The sequence below is a fragment of the Opisthorchis viverrini genome (assembly GCF_000715545.1).
Source record: "Opisthorchis viverrini unplaced genomic scaffold opera_v5_192, whole genome shotgun sequence".
Lineage (NCBI taxonomy): Eukaryota > Metazoa > Platyhelminthes > Trematoda > Opisthorchiida > Opisthorchiidae > Opisthorchis > Opisthorchis viverrini.
Genome location: NW_008751852.1, coordinates 865,077 through 884,808, shown reverse-complemented (window position 1 = coordinate 884,808; position 19,732 = coordinate 865,077). Strand labels below are relative to the sequence as shown.

At 44.0% G+C, this 19,732-nt stretch overlaps 2 protein-coding genes across 2 annotated transcripts; one reads left to right on the top strand and one right to left on the bottom strand.

The window, feature by feature from the left end:
* Positions 1-54: 54 nt before the first annotated feature.
* T265_07979 (hypothetical protein) lies at positions 55-18,288 on the bottom strand (the record flags this gene model as incomplete). The annotated part of the gene is made up of 8 exons (XM_009173656.1): positions 55-192; positions 457-534; positions 3,158-3,332; positions 6,142-6,500; positions 11,116-11,271; positions 11,338-11,410; positions 12,587-12,727; positions 18,116-18,288. 8 exons carry the CDS (start codon positions 18,286-18,288, stop codon positions 55-57), a joined length of 1,293 nt encoding a protein of 430 aa, XP_009171920.1.
* T265_07980 (hypothetical protein) lies at positions 503-8,118 on the top strand (the record flags this gene model as incomplete). The annotated part of the gene is made up of 5 exons (XM_009173657.1): positions 503-573; positions 691-1,095; positions 3,153-3,342; positions 6,677-6,821; positions 7,649-8,118. The coding sequence occupies 5 exons, from the start codon at positions 503-505 to the stop codon at positions 8,116-8,118; spliced, it is 1,281 nt and encodes a 426-aa protein (XP_009171921.1).
* Positions 18,289-19,732: the final 1,444 nt, after the last annotated feature.

Below are 19,732 nucleotides of genomic sequence, written 5' to 3'. Positions count from 1 at the left end.
TGTGAGGTGTTTCCTTTATGAAAATATACTGCCATATCTCAAATATCGTGCCAACTAAAACATGCGGCGGCCTGTGTGCAGCGCATTCAGTTGTAGAACAGCATAAACGAGAGATTCAGTTGAGTCTCTCATGAAGACCAAATTGATTTGCAAATGAGTGTATTTCTCGAAAATCATCAACTTTGGTTTAAACTGTTAATACGTTCGATATACTTCAACTCAGAGACTATTGCTGGGCTACAACATTTTTCNCCACGACCGGTTTCGCCCTTCTTGGGGCTCATCAGGTAGGCGCAGTCTCCAAGTTTCCGTCAACCTTATGTTCTACTTGAAACCAAGTTGCATGAAATTAGCGAATATGCGCTCATTTGCAAGCTAATTTGGTTTTTCGAGGGACTCGCCTGGACACCATGGGCTGTCAACGAATTATCAGCAACCTTATGAGTAGTGTATCACTAATATACATGCATCGTGATATCTGGAATATCGTAGCGACTGAAATATGAGGTGGCCTAATGCAGCACATTCAGTTGTCTGGAAACATCACAAACGAAAGGTTCAGCTGGGTTCAAGGTGAATCTCACGAAAAACCAAATTAGTTTGCAGATGAGTGTATTTCGCTAACAACAGTTCATCTATTGCAACCTTATTCAGTGTGCTTACGGTTTCCTTAGATTTTCAGCTTTAAAGGTTACAAGTCGACCGTTTGAGGCATTGCGATAAAACCGAAAGTATTATGAGTTCCTCGTTAGGAAGCTTCTCCATTGATCAAATCATTAGTTCCGGCAGTCCAAAGGCGCATAACCAACCGAAAGAATGTCGTGGAACTCTGCGGGACATGCTTCCAACACCAGCAGAAAAATCAATCAATTTGGGTGATCCATCCATGAATCGCCTAAGGACAGCGAGGCCGATTGGCGATGCACCAAAACTCGAGGTCCCAGAGGTCCAAAACCCAGTCGGAAGTCGGAGTTCACAGGAAGAGGAGGAAGCTTCCAATGCAGGGAGAACTTACGTGTGTCCCGAATGTGGAAAGGTGTTTACCGCCCACTACAATCTAACAAGGCATATGCCCATTCATACTGGAGCCAGGCCGTTCATATGCAAAGTAAGTTTTTTTCCAAAGCGTGGTGGTAAAATACCATTGTTGCTATGACAACAACAGCGCCTATCTGATACAAGAAAATCTCATGGAAACATATAGAACCGCTCCTTGTCCCATGAGAACCCATTGTGGATTACGGATAGTTGACGGAGCTCCCTCAGACGCTTCACGGAACTGACGTCTCTTCAGAAAGTCAGTCTCAACGGAGAGCTTCTGGTTTCAACTTGTTTGATTAAAGAGTCGCAGTGGACTCCTCTATGATAATTAGGTAATGGGGATACCGTAGAGATTGGATTCCTCTAGCCTTTTGCGGTCAACGTCAGTCATTCAGAAGATGGTCACTGGTGCTTGAGATTTGTATGCTGAATATAACAATCAGGTTTCAGCGGTAAGCTGAATTCTCCTGTTGGGTCTCTTTGGACAAGTGACATTAATTTCTCAACTTATCGATTAGTGTGACACGCTGATCACGTACGTACACAATAAGAGCACAGCCAAGGTGATATCTCAACCCCCACCCAATCCCGTCAATCCTATTCACCCACCGATCAAAGAGATTATTTATTCAACTGCAACTTTGAGAACTTTCAACGAATACTTCCATTTGGTTTTGACTGGAGACTCAGTTTAATCCAGTGGACCATTCGTAAACACGAGATTAAGTCGGATCCAGTTAGACCTCTTGTAAAAACCAAATTTTTGTGCAAGTGGGTTTTTGTCAAATTCTGTTCAGTTTAAGTAAAACATAAGTTTGACGGAAATTCGAGGACTGTGTCTACCTGATGAGTCCAAGAAGGGCTATCGAAGAATTTTAATCAACCTTATGGCAGCGTGTTACGTTTAGCAAAGTGTGAATTCTTTTCATCTTACATTAGTTCGCTTTGAATATCTTATTCTGTCAATTTCCATGGGCAACACAGCTTGTGGATTGCCAAAAGCGCGCGGTGGTTAGCAATATGGGAACAAAATCAGTCAGATTTTTCACTTACTAACGGACAGAATCGGACGATCTTCGGATTGCAAGCAGTAGACACTATCAAAAACCTCAGAGTTACGATGGAAAGACAGCTGAAAGAAAACTTTAAACGTGAACAAGAAAACTATGGAAGGATAAAGCTGTTGTCGTGTTTCGATAATTCTGCCTCTAATCTTGGCTTTTTTTGTAAGTTCCCAAGGCTTTGAATGATATTTCGGCTATGTCATTTCAATTTTGGCTAAAGTCTAGTCTGAAATCAACACTCGGTGTTGATTTCAGTCAGTCCAGCTTATACCGGAAGAGCCATCTGACAAAAGTAAGCATTTGTTGGAGTGAGTAGTGTATGTGTTACTGTTACTGAAGTCCATACTTCACACCTGCTCGTAGTAAAAATATCCGTCCCACCATCTGCATCAGAGGCTTGAATATCGCTCTCTCGTACAGATTTGCTCAGTTCACATACCTGGAATTTACTTTCGCTGATTCGAGTTAACTGATATCTTCTGTATGAAATGAGTTCATCATCGCCCTTTATGCTAATGTAGGGTAGACTTGAGACCGCTCAAGGGTCAGTCCAAGTTTAGCGATAATGGAACTCAGACTAATTGATCTAAACAAACCGTTTTCTCACCTCCTCTCATTGATTCGCTACATCCTGACGCGTTCCACGACTCCACTAAGTTTCTGTGCTCAAGTTACCGATAACTATCTTAGGTCTGGTGCGATCTTCGTTCAATTCGAGATCTTTTCAGCCTGTAGAGTGAAAGAATTCAAATAAACGGATGGTGTTTAACACCTCGTATTCTGAATGGGCCGCTTCGTCCCCCGATCATCACCAGTAAGTAGGAATGAGCAGGATGTTATCATATTCTTCTTATATCACCTCAAGAAAGGCTGTTCCCGTAGGGTGGCGCAAAATTATTGGTGCACTTCAATTCCAAACTGATGAGGAGTCTGTGAGACATAGTGGTAAATGCAGTATACAAAGGAGAGATTTTAATCGATCCCAGACTTGGCCGCCGTGGAACTTGGGTCGGAGAGCATCAACCATTCAGGCCTCCCAAAATATAGCATACTTGTCGGTAGGTGGTGTACGGAAACGAAATCCAAGTCACTTCGTCCAGCTGTAGCACCCTTTCGGTGCCTAGCTGCCATGCCACACGAAGGAGGCATGAGGGCTGGGATACTACCAGGTCGCCCAAGCCCAGATAGGGGATTTCAAGTGGCAGAGGTCGGGTTCGAACCACGAACCTTTCGGTCAGTAAATTCGCACTCTAACCACTTGGTCCACCCAGCCCCAAGTCACTTATTAAAAGTTCACTCGAAGTGTTGACTACACGATGACGCCGTGATAATGCTGCGTTCAGTATCTACATTTTTGTATTGTTACGTCATCTTGAAGAAATCTTTACAGGCTGTACTTTTTCAGTTGTCACCCAAATATTTCTCGTCCTACTCAAAAACAGCTCAGTTACAATAGAAAAACCATATATGTGTTTCATTTTGTTGCGAGGTGAATAATATTCAAGGGGCCCAGGTAAGGACTAATGGTGCTGACAGTACTGGTTGTTAATACCAGCTGTTCCAACTGAGGGCCTTATTTGCGAAAAAAAACAGTGCAATAATATTTTGTAATGTACTGCTCATAAGGTTGCTGAAAATTCATCGACAGTCCACGACCGGTTTCGCCCTTCTCGGAGCTCATCAGGTAGGCGAAGTCCCCGAGTTTCCATCAACCTCATGTTCTACTTGAAACAAAATTGCACGAAATGAGCGAATATACACTCATTTGCAAACTATCATGGTTTTTCGAGAGACTCACCTGGAACCCAGCTGAATCTCTCGGTTTTATTGTTTCCAAATCAGTTTGCAAATGAGTGTACATTCGCTAACAATGCAATAAATTCTGGACTGGGCTGCTGCGAATTTCGACCTGCGTTCTTATATTGCTTCTAAGGATGAAGATTGGATTGCTCCAATGTGGGTTCAACCAAACCCTCAGACGGCCTTCGCGCCCTGCTTCCCTTTAAGAACACGAAGATTACAAACTTTATACCTTTGGTGGCATATTTAAAATAAGCTAACCTTGATTAAAAAGCACTTCTCGACTTTTATTCTGAATAAGTTTCTTTTTACAAATATACAAGATTTAGTGTTTATCCAATACATTCTGGAAGCGTCATTGCAAAAAAATTAGCGCTAAGACGGCTCATTGTGGTCAGTTCTGATGGTGATCTACCGTGAAAACTTTGTGTAAATCGTACAAGTTTATGCATTGTTCGGCAGGAAATTTTAAAAGCTCTTCCTTAGTATTACAACGATAGTTGACTATTCGATTTGTGCGCTCATCTGTATATCCATTTGGTCTTCACGTTATTCTCACCTGGAGCCCAGTTGAATATCTACCACGCTTATAACGTCCATAAGCAACTGAGTGAGCTTCACCAAGCCGTCTCGTGTTTTAGCTGCTGCGATATTTGAGATATCGCTATAGATTGTAGAGATCGATTTTGTTGCAATTTGGGTTCACTTAGAACATACGGTTGGTGGAAACTGGGGGAATGCGTCCAGCCCAAGAAGGTTGAAACTGGTCGTGGACTATCGAAGGTTATCAGCAAACTTATGCTTCATGTATTACTTCAATAGTTGACCCTCATTGAAGAACAGCGGACAGTTTTCGTAGAAAGCAGGCAGGTCCATTATTTTTCGACCAAACAGTTGACGAGTATTCATTTGTCTTCATCCGGTGTAGGAACTATACCTCGGACTGACATCTACTGAATGAGAAAGAATGGGGAAATCAAGAGATGCGAAGTTTTTCGATGTTTGCTTGAAACTATTCGGTATTTTACCGGTTTTGTACCACCATCAGGTCCAAAACGTAGATTAAGTGACGGTGCTCGGCCGACTGAAGTCATTACCGTTTATTTTAACGCATTTCTAAGCCATTAAAAGGTCAGTCTTGTTCTCGGACTGAATGTCGCACCCTATACATGCGGATAGCATTTATAGTTACCCAGTTCGTAACCTATGTCATCTTCGGTCGATCGAAAATTGTGAGTCGTATGCGGCTGGTATTCGGTTCCGATTCACAAAATGCTGACTGGCTAACAAGTCCAATCTGCCGGGCAAGAGATGGCGGGGCATAACCGTGGAACGTAGATTTACGGTAAATGCTGTTCTTATTGTCACTGGGTCAGATGCGGACGTTTAGCTACGAACTGAGGGCCGCGATTAACTGACCAGACGTTCGTGACTTAATGGAACCTAAATGTTGGCTTTTAATACGCATGTACGGGTAGAGTATGGTACGGTTTTCGGCAGCAAAGGCAACCTCAAATCTGATACATGGACCAGAGTTTTCTTTAGCAACTAATCGGTCGTGAAAACTCCTGAGATCGGTGAACACTGAGGCCACCACAGCAGGTCCACCGACGGAATTAGACCAAATCGTGAATTTTGCCGCCATTTCATGATCAGCGTCGAGGACCAGCCTATATTCCACAGCCACTACTGGTTTTGGAGAGATTCACTCATCTGCTGAGTTCTACGATATGGGGTAAAACAAAACTTAGTTTCAACTCCGTATTCCTCTTTATTAAGGGCACACCAATTTTGGAGTTTACCTGATATGGGAAGAACCAAGAAACTTGCAAAATGTCGGCACACTAAGGAGGCTATGGGTGACTTACAAAAGTGACTTTTACAAACAGTCTTAAAATCCTTGATATTTGTTACTTTGTGTCTTCAGTTCTCTTCACAAAAGTTTTGAGGTCGCAACCGACCACAGACAGTCGTGGTGCCGCGTGCCTTTTTCTGGTGTTAATCAAAAACCTAAACGAGAAATTATTTTGGAAATTTCCGTATTATCTTTTTAGTTTGCTAATGAGTCAGTATTCAACATAAGCAACACTCTCTTATAGTTAGACAATGAAATTGTCAAAATTTCGGACACCACGCCTTCAACAAGAAAAATAAGATGACCGGTTTTAGCGTTAATTCGGGTTGGTTTCGTCCTTTTACCTGTAACGAATAGCTCTGGACCCGAATTACTGCTTACTTATTCTCTGTACTTGAAAGGCCAAAAACTAAAACCAGGTCTTTGCGAAAAAAGTGCTGGCAATAATATTCCTCATGGGAAACGTGATTAAGGCGCGAACTTATTGACCCGAATGTCAGTGGTACGAACCCAACCTCAGCATCCGGACTGCTCCCGTCTAGGCTTGGGTAAAAACATCGTTCAACTGTAGCACCGTTTTGGTGCCTAACTGCCATGCCACCCGAAGGTTGAACGAGGGCTGGAATACTGTCAGGTTGCCCAAGCAATGACAGGGGAATTCGAGAGGCGGAGGTCGGGTTTGAACCACGGACCTTCCGGTCAGCAAATTCGCGCTCTAACCACTTTGGCCATCTCGCCCGCTAGGCTTGGGTAACCTGACAGTGTTTCGGCCCGCGTGTTAACTTTGGGTGGCATGGCAGCTAAACACCAAAGGGGTGTTACAGCTGAACGATTGCTATTATTACTGCTTTTTTTACTGTAAAACCGTAAGCCTCGGACGAAAATTACGTCCTAACTAACTTCCCTTCCTCATCAGGTTTGCAACAAAGGGTTTCGACAAGCTAGTACACTATGTAGACACAAAATAATCCACACTTCGGAGAAACCTCACGTTTGCTGGACCTGCGGCAAGGCGTTCAATAGAAGTTCAACTCTGAACACACATTCCAGGATCCATCAAGGTAAGTGACCATAGATACTACTGTTTTATTTGTTAAGTAGATCTGAGCGTTATCCACTCGGACGGAACACAGAGAATTTGCCATATATAAGCTTCGTTATCTTCACCTCAGATTATATTTACTCTGAATTGTCGTCAAGGATCGTGCCAAAGTCCCTTCAGCTACAGTTATTCTTCACGAAAGAACTTTTTGTCAGCCTGTTTGGTTGACCTCTCCAGAGGGAGATATTTGCGATACAACCGGTGGATTTTGTTCTTTATGGAATATCCTGATCCCACTTTTTTGACCAATGAGGATGATAAGAAATACACCGTTCCAGGAATATCTGAAACATTGTGGGAGGTAACTACTTGAGAGGTTCTTGGAAAACAAGGAGGAAGTTCAGGGGGCACTATGGCCATGTTTCCCTAACAGAACCTGGTGTGCACTGACATTATCGATCAAAGCAAACTATTGATGTTAGGGCTCATAGCGATGACGACGATAACCAAAAAATGGGTAATATATCCGTGGGACAGAATGGCTGACGGTCTTCACTATCCACGAGGTTTGGCAATTTTGAGGAACTATCAAAAAGTTTAGGAGAGAGTTGCATGATATCAGGGGTTCTACAGATGACTTGCGTCAGCGCGGTCCGACGGAGCTGTCACTAGGAGCATTGAGACTATGGAATGATGGACATCTGTGAAATGTACTCATTTGGCACCGATCGGGTAATAAGCGCCTGTTTAACAACTCTGGATTCCTGTTCTATAGTATTATCATTCTAGGACAACTTTCTGTGTGGCTTTCATCAACTTCTGTTGACGACCAAAAGCAGAACATAGTGCCACTGCAAGACTGGGTGGGCTCGAACCCTAGCCTCATGCTTGCGGACGAACCGATTGAGGTAGTAGATAATTTGTCTACCTGGGCAGCTTTATCAATCCCGGTGGTCTCGCGAAAGATGATACTTCCATCCGGATTGGGAAGGCCAGAGCAGCTTTTGTGGCCCTGCGTCACTTGTGGCGTAGGCGTCACATCAGCCTATCTGTCAAGGGTCGAGTTTACAATGCTGCGGTGCGCTCCATATTACTATACGGATCAGAAACCTGGCCACTGCGCGCCGAGTATGTCAAAGGATTTTCAGTGTTTGCCCATCGATGTCTTTGGATTATTGCCCGGGAACACCGAATCGGCAATGCTGAAGTTCGTCAACTGTCCTGGTCATTGCCGTCTTCCTGCATGGGGACTTCGAGACAGGCCATATCAAAGGTTAGAGACATTGTCAGACATGGCCCAGTCGCACCCTCAATGACACTCATGCATCCATGCCATTGCCTTCAATGCACAGTCCACCTACAGTGCTGTATTTACGCACTGATTTATCAGCTCCCGTCTCCAATGTGCAGCTACCCACCCCACCTCTCCTAATCATCGGTGAACGAAACTGTGGCAGCTACAACCGCTGTATTACAAGTACGAGGTTATTACAGTTGACAGTGGTAATGATGATGACGAAATTCAAGCTACCAACACTGTAAATTAATCTCAGTTTGTTGTGCTCCAGAGAGGCCACTTTTTAACTTGACTGAGAGGAAGTACTCATCCAGACTTGAATTTACACTTTCCTTATTGGTTCATTACAACAGGCCCTTTTCTCTCTTTTCCTCTGTCTCTGTCACCCAGGTTTTAAACCATTTACCTGTGAAATTTGTGGCAAAGGTTTCCATCAGAAGGGCAACTACAAAAACCACAAATTGACGCACAGTGCTGAAAAACAGTACAAATGTCATGTTTGTCACAAGGCGTTTCATCAGATCTACAACCTCAGCTTTCATATGCATACGCATCAAGCACAAAAGCCGTTCCTGTGTCAACTGTGCGGAAAGGGATTTTGTCGGAATTTCGACCTCAAAAAGCATGTGAGGAAACTCCACTCAGAAATGGACGTAATCCGGGAGGAGAAGAAATCCCTGATTAGTCCAGGTAACTCGAGTTCATCACTCATGGAGCAAGTCGAAAGTGGGCTCGTACCCCAGCCCAACCCCTTGTCGCCAACCTTACGATCATCGACGGGAAGCTGGAAAACGCCTAGCGACGCGGTCTACGAGGGTTTGCTAAGATTGGGCAAACTTTCATCCGGTCTACACTCCAATTCGCCCGCCTCCACAAACGTTCCATACAGATTGGCCTCCACTACAAATTCAAATGTTCACAGCCTCGATGTGTCACGTGAACCTCAAAGACACTTCCAGTGTTCAAGCGGCCCAAGTGCTCCGACTAGTCCATCCACCACGACAGCCACCAGTGCTGCTTACCTTAACCAACCAGAAGCGATCAGATTATTGGAGTCGCTTTTAATTTCCGGTCCAGTTCACAATCTCGGTGTCGGTTGGCCAAATATGAATGAGATTCGAAACAGATTCACCACGCAACCATCTCAATCAATTTTGAATAGTCTGCTACAACAAATGAATGGTTTCAGTCCCACTGTATCCCCCATTTCGTCGCCCACCAACTGTGTCCGTTTTAATAAACCGAGAACAACGCATGAGCTCCGCAAGCCGCCAGCGTTCACTTCGAATGACTCCAATATGTTTTCATCTGAGTTCCCCTGGTCCGTTTCTCACCCAACTATGCCCTTTCCAGTCACACATATCAGCAGAACGAGCCAACCCCAAAACTTGCCGACAACTCCTTCGGATTTTGACCAACGCCCATCCCAGTTACGCGACAATCTTAATCCGCGACAACTGTCAGGTCAACTTTTCGACTTGGTCGCATTTCATTCTAGATTATCGTCCCATTCAACGGCTCGGTACCCAAACTTGGATCTACAGGCTCCCGGCTTCCTTCTTTGATGCAGATTTTATTTCAAACTGTACCAGTTCTTTCTCGCTTGACTTCCTATGCATAACACTGTCGATTTGACTTAGATCACTTGTACACTATTACCGAGTACATGAGGTTTTTGTTCACGAACTCCTGGAGGTTATTCAAAATGAACATGCATAGAATCCGGCAGACCCTTTGTACCAGCAATTGACCACATCACTTTTGAGCTACTCAGTGTGAATGAGCTCGGTGTAAGAACTAAAATGGGAGCAATTTTGGTGTCGGCATTGGGTGACCGTTACTCAGATGGCAATGAGGTCAGCACTTTGAAACAAACATTAGTGAGATTGTAGTTCCTGCGTAGAAAGAGTCCCCTTAGAAAGAACGTCGACTACATAGCAGAACCAACTGTTTTCACTATCGAACCCGTTTCAGGGAAGACACTAAGCACAAGATGACGACAGGCCGGAAGTCAACGTGTTTTGAAATATTAATTGGCATCTATTGGCATCTCTATTTTAAATGGAGCAGATAAATAGGATAGCCGCTTCACGAACTGCTATCTGCTTTACTCGGCGAATCGTCAGAAACATCAGCGTAGGCACTGATGCTCCACTGCCATACAACTTTAAGGTTTGTTTAGTAATACTCAAGGCCTAAAATTTAAAAGGTGAGTGAGGGAGGAACATGGCCCTGCCCCGTCGCAAGCATTCTGAGAGTCCTTCACCTCTAAGCGGTCAATCAGATAATCTGAAAAAAAACTGACGACCGATCAGTCGCGATCTATTGCATTCTTGAACCATATGAAAGCCGGGCGTCACAAGGATTTTAACCAAGAAGGCGGACTACAACAACACCCGAGCCATCCATAAGCTACATCCAATAAAGTGGCGACACGTCTCTAGTTTTAGCACACCGTGCCAACCCAGGAATGTTCGACAGTGACTTTCAGTCAAAAAGCCGGTCAAATCATCACATGATTGTGATGCCAACACAACCTAATGATGGGCGCCCATGCTGAAACACAAATGGTAGAATGCTGAGAGCTCTGGCTGGTTTGACGTTAGCTTCAGTTACTTATGATTGTGAACTTGAAGCCCACCCATAACTGGATTTTTTTTGAATGAGCACTGCTATTGATACCAGTATGGTAGGCGGATATGAGTATGACATCTCCCATTATTTCTAGAGAAGAAGACCGTGAGAAATACAATAATTTGCAAATAAATTTGGTTTTCACGAGAGACTTAACTGAATCTCTCGTTTATGATGTCCTCCAACTGAATGTGCTGCACACAGGCCGCCCAAAGTTTCAGTTGGTACGATATTCAAGATATCGCAGTATATTTTAGTAAAGGGACCTACTCACAAGGTTGCTGAAAACTCTTCGACAGTTCACGACCGGTTTCATCCTTTTTGGGGCTCATCAGTTAGGCGCAGTCTCCGAGTTTCCACCAACCTTATGTTTTACTTAAACCTTGTAAGTAGTTTTCTTTATGAAAATATAGTGCGATATCTCGAATATCGTGCCTATGTGCAGTACATTCATTTGTAGAACATCATAAACGAGAGATTCAGTTGAGTCTCTCGTGAAGACCAAATCGATTTGTAAATGAGTGTATTTGTCTATTGGCTAATTTGGTGCAATTTGGTTTGAAGTAGAACATATGGTTGACGGGAACCCGGGGACTGCGCCTACCTGATGAGCCTCTAGAAAGGCGAAACCGGTCGTGGGCCGTTGGAGAGTTTTCGGCAACCTTGTGAGTAGTTCCCTTTATGAAAAAAACCGTAAGAACATGGGAAAAAGTCTCAGCAATGATAGCAGTATACCTTTTCACCATTGCGTGAGACCAAATATCTATTTTTGGCACGCGTGCACTATTTACATAAGGTATTTGACACCTCGTATTTCACTTGACGCTTCCGGGGAGCGCACGGCAAAAAAGCCGGTTGCTGAGCTAACTTTAGGGCAAACACTGGTCTTTAGAAACAACTCAGTGTATTAAGACGCGCGCATATTATGCAAAATATTCAATCCACAGATGTTTTCAATACGGTTGGACAAACGTTAACTTCAAGCATTTATTTGCCTGTATAGGCAGCGCCAGCTAGTCAGCCGATACTGAGCATCAGAGAGCTGGCAACTGGGAAAATTCTCCCTTGTGCACCTGTTTTTCTATCAGGATATCAAAAATCCAAGCAAATAAATTCACAGCAGAGAAGTTTTCGTCCTCTGGAGAGAACAGCCTGATACTTATGGTTGCCATGCCTAGCAGGAGGGCCTTATTAGAGAGGTAGCCGTTACACGGAGGATCATTAGAAGGGGGGATATATCTAAAGGACTATGTCAGGATGACAGTAGCAAGGAAATCCTTGAAATATCGTACGCTGTGCTTTTTCGCCAGTCCACAATCCGGTCCGCAGATGACGTTTAAGGGCCTGAATGAAGCGGCAATAACCTGACGGGAGACACCGAAGTAATACCTCGTTAGTCTCAAGGAGTACTGGACAATTGGACCTGAGTTTGAAGAGGTCAACTCGGATAGGAAAAGGAAGGTGTAGGAAAAGCACTGTGGTTACTTCAAAATTAAATGTTCAGAATCTTAGGGGACAACATTTTGGTCCCAAATTTTTCTCTGTAGACAATTTGCGCTATTCCCAAAACAAACAGAGTGAAAGAAGCTAGTGTTGCAAAAATTTTAACATGTGTTTTCGAAAACATGGTTTGATTGGATGAAAATACCTTACGTTAATGAATGAAACCACTTCACATTTCTTCGTTATATAAAGTAAGCCAGTAGGTCAAATAGCGGAGGGTTAGGAATTGGCCTTGTTACAAAACCACATCCAAAAAATGCACGGCAACTTTATCGTAAATCAGAACTTTAGGTTTTGATAAAAACTAGGCATTTTGAATGATAGGGTATGTTTAACGATGTACTACTCACAAGGGTGCTGAAAATTCGTCCACAACCCACGAATGGTTTCGCCCTTTTTGGGGTTCATCAGGTAGGCGCAGTCCCCGGGTTTCCATCAACCTTATATTGTTCAGGATAATGGACCAGTTGCGAATGAATCCAGTCAAACAGCTTTGTTAGGTGGAATAGAATTGCATACAGTCGGTCTATAAATAATGAAATGTAGGATCGAATGCCCCTCCGAACAAAAGTACATAATTAATGTACATTGATATTGGCGAGGAACCTGCTATAAAAGACTGGGATGTAAAAACACCATAAGATTCTTGAAAATACACCGGAATAGTGCTGAAAGGAAGAAGACCGCTGCGAGGTTGTTCATTAGGAAATTCTAACTGAAAAGTTACAGACCATTGAACAGGAAAACGAAGCTCTCATATGCATCTTGTTTACAAAAACTGAATATCCATCTTCTCTTTGAAAGCGTCTTTTTGAACTTTCCTGCATATTCGTTGACTGCTGTTCAAATTCAGGCAAATGCTACAAGGCGACTCCACAAATTCCGCAACAGCTCTCCATTTTCAAGAGATGCATAGCGAACTTACAAGAAGAAAACACACTACTCGCATACCTCCCCATCAGTAGTATCACAGTTACCATGGTACTTCTGGTGCCATGGCTGTTGATTTGCTCTCCGAGCTTGGCAACTTGCCTTCGGACGTTTCGCCATCATCCACACGAGGACGATATCCGCAGGATTGGTGACGAAACATCTGCAAGTAAATTGCCAAGCTCAGAGAAGAGATCAGCGACCATCTAAACTAAAACCAAATGGTACGAATGTCTTCCAAGACACGTTCCCATACACAATGTCCAAAGATTGGGAGCAGTCATTAGCTATACGCCCAAAACATTATTGGAATCCACAGGCGTCATCATTGAACAACACGAGTACCGAAAATGTTTCGGATACTCTGTTCATAGGTAAAGTGATCTTTTGTTCGAAAGAAGAACACAGACCATACGAATTTTGACACAAACGAATCCAAGTGCGGTTGATACCGGGATTGCGTTTCGTGGTTCAAAGATATAAGTACTTCTGTAATAATGTCAGTCTTTTGAATCTCCAAAAGACCGGCATCATAGAGTCTTGACCGTTTGCATACGAGTGTCCTCTGCTCTAACTGTGACCCAATTTGACGCGTAACACCTGTGACAGGTCTTTTCTTATATCACCGAGCAATAATCTGTGTTCCATATTGGTTGGTCTTAGCGTATTATTCGTCGATTTAGCGTGATCTGAGGGAGCATACCATCACATGCGGGACCTCCGTGGTGATCAATTGATTTACTTTCCCGTATGATCTCTTCTCCGATTTTAGTAGTATTGGCAGCGCGGAAGAAAACAGCACTACAACATTCTCTGTTTCCCTACAGCATGCGTGACTGTGGGAACCGTATATCTGATAGATGAGGGACACTTAGAAATGGTGAACCTTGAACAATGCTTGTGGAAGACACAAAAGACCAGGTCTTTGACCGTCTTTGTCTCGGGATGATTGCAGTCCACCGAGAGTATGTCAGATCAAACTAATCCGTAGACATTGTGGACTATCACCAATGTGAACTGACCTCAACCACAAGTCTCGGTGTAGCAGGCCCGGCAATGATGTATTGTCCAGTTCAATCTACTGCTTACAGACTACACACAAGACTGTCAGATGACTGATTACCGGAATTTCATCACTCGAAGTATACTGTTCCCAGTAAGTGCACCATAAGCAGAAAAGCTTTCAAGTCAAGCGCCTTTAAGGAATTCTCCTCAAAGAAAAGTCCACGTCACATGAAACTATGCACAAAACTGTGGTGAAACCTGAATCTTCAACTAAGACACATGAATACCAATGTGGTTTCCACGGGAGACTCACTCGGAACCCTAGAATATCCAACCAACTGAAACATGAAGCAGCCTCGTGTAGCAAGCACATTCAGTTGCTTAAGAACATTGTAAGCGAGGGAATCACATAGGTTCCCGGCGAGTCTCCCGCGAAAGCCAAACTGGTATACAGATAAGTGTATTTCGCTGACTTCGTGAAATTAGGTGTCAAGTAGAACATAAGTTCTTGACTGAAACTGGGGGACTGCGCCTACCTGATGAGCATTAAGAAGGTCGAAACTGGTCTTGGACTATCAAACAGTTTTTGGCAATCGTATGAGGGGGAGGGCGGTATTACACCTATACACAAAGTGGACTTGTTTAACAAATTTGCACGAATGAACGTACCCACATATAAACCGCAGTAGGCACCAAAGCTAGGTTGCTGCATGTTTCTATCTTCACAAACCAATCTGTTTTGAATGCCAAATAATTTGGATAAGAAATCTTTAAAGTTACCTCGTTAGGAAAGTTACTTGTTCAGAGTAAATGATGAAACACTAACAATGGATAGAAAAAATGCTGTTTCTGTGGTCGCTTCAACTTACCAAAGTTTTTCGCATAACATTCATTAGTAAGTAAGCTTAGCGCTTGAATAAACCCCGTTGTTTATGAGGGCAATTCAAGTTAGCCGATTTCAATACCAGGCTGCAAGCCTCCCTAGTAGTTTCGACATGGTTCACGAACTCTTGGCGATACTGTAGTCTACACTTTTCCTATCAGGACGCCTCAGACATGTTAACTGGATCGGTCAAAACTGGGTTATACACTATTTTACTCCTCTCTAGTGAGAAGGATAATTTCCACAAGCAGTACAATTGGGTCCTAGAAGCTCGATGGTACGAGGAATTTGTTGATAAAGGTCACGTGGTCTTCCACCGGAGGTAGCAAAGTGACTCTACAAGCATAGCTTCCGGCCGGAGCAAGTATAGGGCGGTCACAGCCACTAAGTACTTCAGGTGGACCTTAAGACTTTTTGAATTGGCCGGTGTAAAAGTGATGTTTCTAGTGAATGAGTCTGGACAGTTGGTAAAGCATTGGTCGTACATCGCTTCACATTACCCATCTATTTTAGAAGCCCAGTTGTTCCTGATCATGCCAGTCGAGTAGTGTGTGGTGTTTATCACTGATTTCCGATCGACGTGAACGAACAACAACATCGACAGCAAGAACAACAACTGTCTTCTTAATGAATGAACACGCGTTCGATATTTTCAGCATGTATCCGACTGCTTTATTCAACTTGTTTCCACTAATATATTGAAGTGTCACGTATTTTCGTAGATTCAGCCAGATACTCGTGGTACTCAACTATCAAGGGACCAAGTTCCCTACCTTTTGTACGTGTACACCACATGCGATCACTCCCCACCTCAGCCCAGCTAACTAGTTACCACGATCCACTCGTGTCACGCACCAAAACAGTTGTTCGTCACCCCTCCCTCACCTCTATCAGACAACCGCCGATCACGCTGTTTAATTAGTCCTGTTGACTGACCACTCTTGACTGAGATCATTGGGCATACGGAAAAATAGCCACGTCTCCACTTCTTACCGGTCTAGAGAGCAGTACCAGGCCGTGCGCTCGCATCCAAACCCGGATATTGCCCCTTTCCGTTGCTCGTCCGTGTTCTTGTACTTGTTGTTGTTGTCGTTGTTCCCATGTCAGTCACTCCCGTTGCTTCGCTTAGGAGGACGGACCTTAATTCTGAAGTGGTACTTGGTCGGGAGCGACGACGGTTAATTTTTCCTCCATGCGCGTTCAGGCACAAAAAAACCCGACCAACTCGAGAGACAGTTGATGCTGTCTGATGCACCCGGTTGATTTCTTGTTGTGGCACTATCCGTGGACGTGCGCGCGCCTAGACACACACACGCACGCAAGCACATACACCGGTCACTAGGCTAGCCCCTTTCGAGTGCCTCTTCAACAGTTATTCGCCCATGTATGTCCACATTGGTTGGATAAATTGTATGTGCCTAAAACGACTTGGACTCAAGTGTGAACTGGTGTACTGGCGGATATTACTGCATTCGCCTAATAGTTATTAACGGGAGTTGATGGCCATCGTATACGGACTAGGCGCCTTACAACTACAATGCATTCAATCGCTATTCAACAGTAAATGGCTGTGTTATACAGGTGCATTCCGGCTAGTAGCGATTACAAGCGCACCGTTGAGTTTTACACTATATCAAATCAGTGGTTGCTGGAAACAACACAATATAAACGGTAGAGAGTTTGCCCTGCAAGTGAAGTCACTTCGCTCATTAAAGTCCGAAAGCACAAGGCGAAGTATCGACAGAAAATTTCAAGTGTCGTACTGTCGATAGAGTGCAAAAGTCAACTATTACGAATCGTCTGAAAATAAGCTTTGAATGCCAGGTAAGTCAAAGTATTCCTGTGGCTCTACAGACCTCCCTCCTCAACCTAACTGAGTTTAGATAACCATGGCAGCCCGCCTTTTGTACTGTCAAGTGCGCTTTAGTTCACGCACTCAAACACCTGTTACGGATAGACACTGCGTTTATTCGGTACACGGTTTGCGAAACGCCTACTGATGCTCTTCGATTCGTTCCCATCCGATGCGGGATGGGGTGCTTGAATTTTTGCAGTGACTCAGTGGCGCAGTTGATCACTGAATGCTTGACGACTTCTGACATTGAATTTCCAAAGGTTCTTCATCATGATTTCCAGTTTGATGCTGCTGATGGAGGTACAGCAGCTCTTATTGTTCAACAAAGGGATGATGAGCAGATCCACTTTCGAGGTTTGAAGTACCAGGATGGTTGGTGTAACACTACACGTATGAAGACGAAACGCTCCACACCCAATTTGAGGGTGATCATTTCCCCTAACAACCAATCTTGGCCTGATAGCGATAAATCTAGAAATTCGTCACAGAAGCGTCTTGGTAAAACGAATCGTAGGACATTGGGAAATGTCTAGCCGAAGTGAGAATGTCTCGGATGCCACTCGTTCCCCTAATACGAATTTGGGCGCCGGGTAGCCTAACGAGTTATTTGGGGTCGAGTTAGAGAAAAAAATTACGCACAGTGCCCGATGAAGTGTCTGAGGGTCTGGTGGGGATTCATGATTCCTTTTTACAGGAAAAGAATTCCTGCCGGGGAAATGTTTCCTGATGGATTCTTAGATCAGGCTGCTCCGCGGTCACTCCCCCCCTAACAAAGCACTACCAGGTTCATCTTTCTTGGGGCTTATGAGTTACACTACTTGTTTACTACTTGGACAGCAAATTGTGTGTAAGTTGAGAACTGAATGTATCTGCAAATCAAATTGGTGTTAACGAGAGGCTCAACTGGATTATGTTGCTACATTCTTCAATGTAATATTGTGCACAACAGATGCCACATTTTTTAGTTGGCATGATAATCGAAGTGTCTCCCTTGGAAAGTAAGAGCTCTGTCGGGCCAAGTAAGATTCCATCAGCGTAACACAAAAAAGCCGATGATTATTTGTGTACTGTACTAATTCAAAAACTAAATTGGGAACACGAACACTTTTCAAACCGTTGTTACGAACCAGTCATCCTGTTCCTGTTCAAAAACCTAATACAATGCGATTGTTCCAGCCATAGAAGCTTCAGCCTGAGAACACTCACACCGGGGTCCGCGACTTGCAGTCAAGACCGGGCTGTGAGTATTTCATGGCCATTTTAGGATCGCATAAACGTCGAGAGAAGCTCGTGCAGTCCGGACCTCTGTGACGTAATGTTGAACGCTTCTGGTGATTCGTCAACCACGATAAGGATAGCTCTCGGTGTACCAAAGCCATCGAACCATGGAATGTTTTCAAGTAAGCTTTTGCTGTCGTTTAATGTCATGCAATTGCATAGGACGCATCGGTGGACGAATATAATGTAACAAGACAGACACTAGAGTACATTCTCTCTCGTGAGTGTCGTTCCTTCATGGAATTCGAGTCCGAAACGCGAGTAATTCAGAGGGTAACGGGCGCAGGTTGTCGGCGTTTAAGTCCGCTGAAGTGCTTGCGCAATCTGTCGGTTATGCTTTCATGGTCTGTAGGAGTGTGCACGCTAGACCACACTGGGAAGCCAAGAAGCAAGGTCATCGGTATGTTGCTAGTCGTCCGCAATACAGTTGTATTCAGGTAGGTCGATTTCGACTGTCGGTCATTCGTCCGGATGGTTCACCGAGATTGCCACCTTATAAAGGCCAGTCCTAGCATGCACCATTCGCATGACCTACGAATCTCTGACTGACGAGCGTACGCGAGCAACCGTCATCTAGATGAGAAACAGAAACAGGCTGTTTTCGATTTGTTGAGGTGTTTTAAGTCGCCCACAGCGATCCGTGAGTATTTCCGAAAAAAACTGAGGAATTGACTTGACAGGTGATGATGTTCGGGTCCTGGACAATAAACTGCGCCGCTTGGACAATCCTGTTTGTGATCTACAGGGCATCCGAGAGGCCTTGTGCACATTTGGACCTGTGAAAATGTCTGTCCGTGATCATGGCAGTTTGAATGCCTTGTCGTTCACTTCGGTGAGGCTGCGCAGTTTGTTTGCGAAGTATGGTGATACTTGGCAAGCTGATTCAAAGTATAACTATAGTAGGTGGCTACCACCTGTGGCATCTGCTAATCAACGATTGTGTTTTACTCCTTTATTCGTGGTGAGTCACAAGAATGATGTGTTATAACTGATGAACATTTTGTACGACTTGCGTGAATGTTGATAGAACGGTTGTGGTAGACAAGAATAGGTCACCACTGAGAAGTCTGAAGGCAGCGATTCTCAACGTAGCTGTCAATTTTGTTCCTTATGCGTCATACAAAGTTTCAGGATCGGAATCAACAAGCTCAGCTAAGTGACTCCCTCGGATAAAGAAGTTTTGTTTCTTGATTAAAACGAATGAGGCACCGTGGAGAAGTAAGTGAATTTGAGGCCTATGCCATTAGGATCAGAAAGCGTAACCAGGAACACTGGTCCTTTTCATAAAGGAAACTACTCACAAGGTTGCTGAAAACTCTTCGACCTTGTGAGTAGTTTTCTTTATGAAAATATACTGCGATATCTTGAATATCGTGCCAATTGAATCATGAGGCGGCCTGTGTGCAGCACATTCAGCTGGAGGACACCATAAACGAGAGATTCAATTGAATCTCTCGTGAAAACCAAATTGATTTGCAAATGAGTGTATTTCTCGAATACTGGTCCTTCTTTAGTGAGCACCGGATGCCCGATTTGAGAACCTGA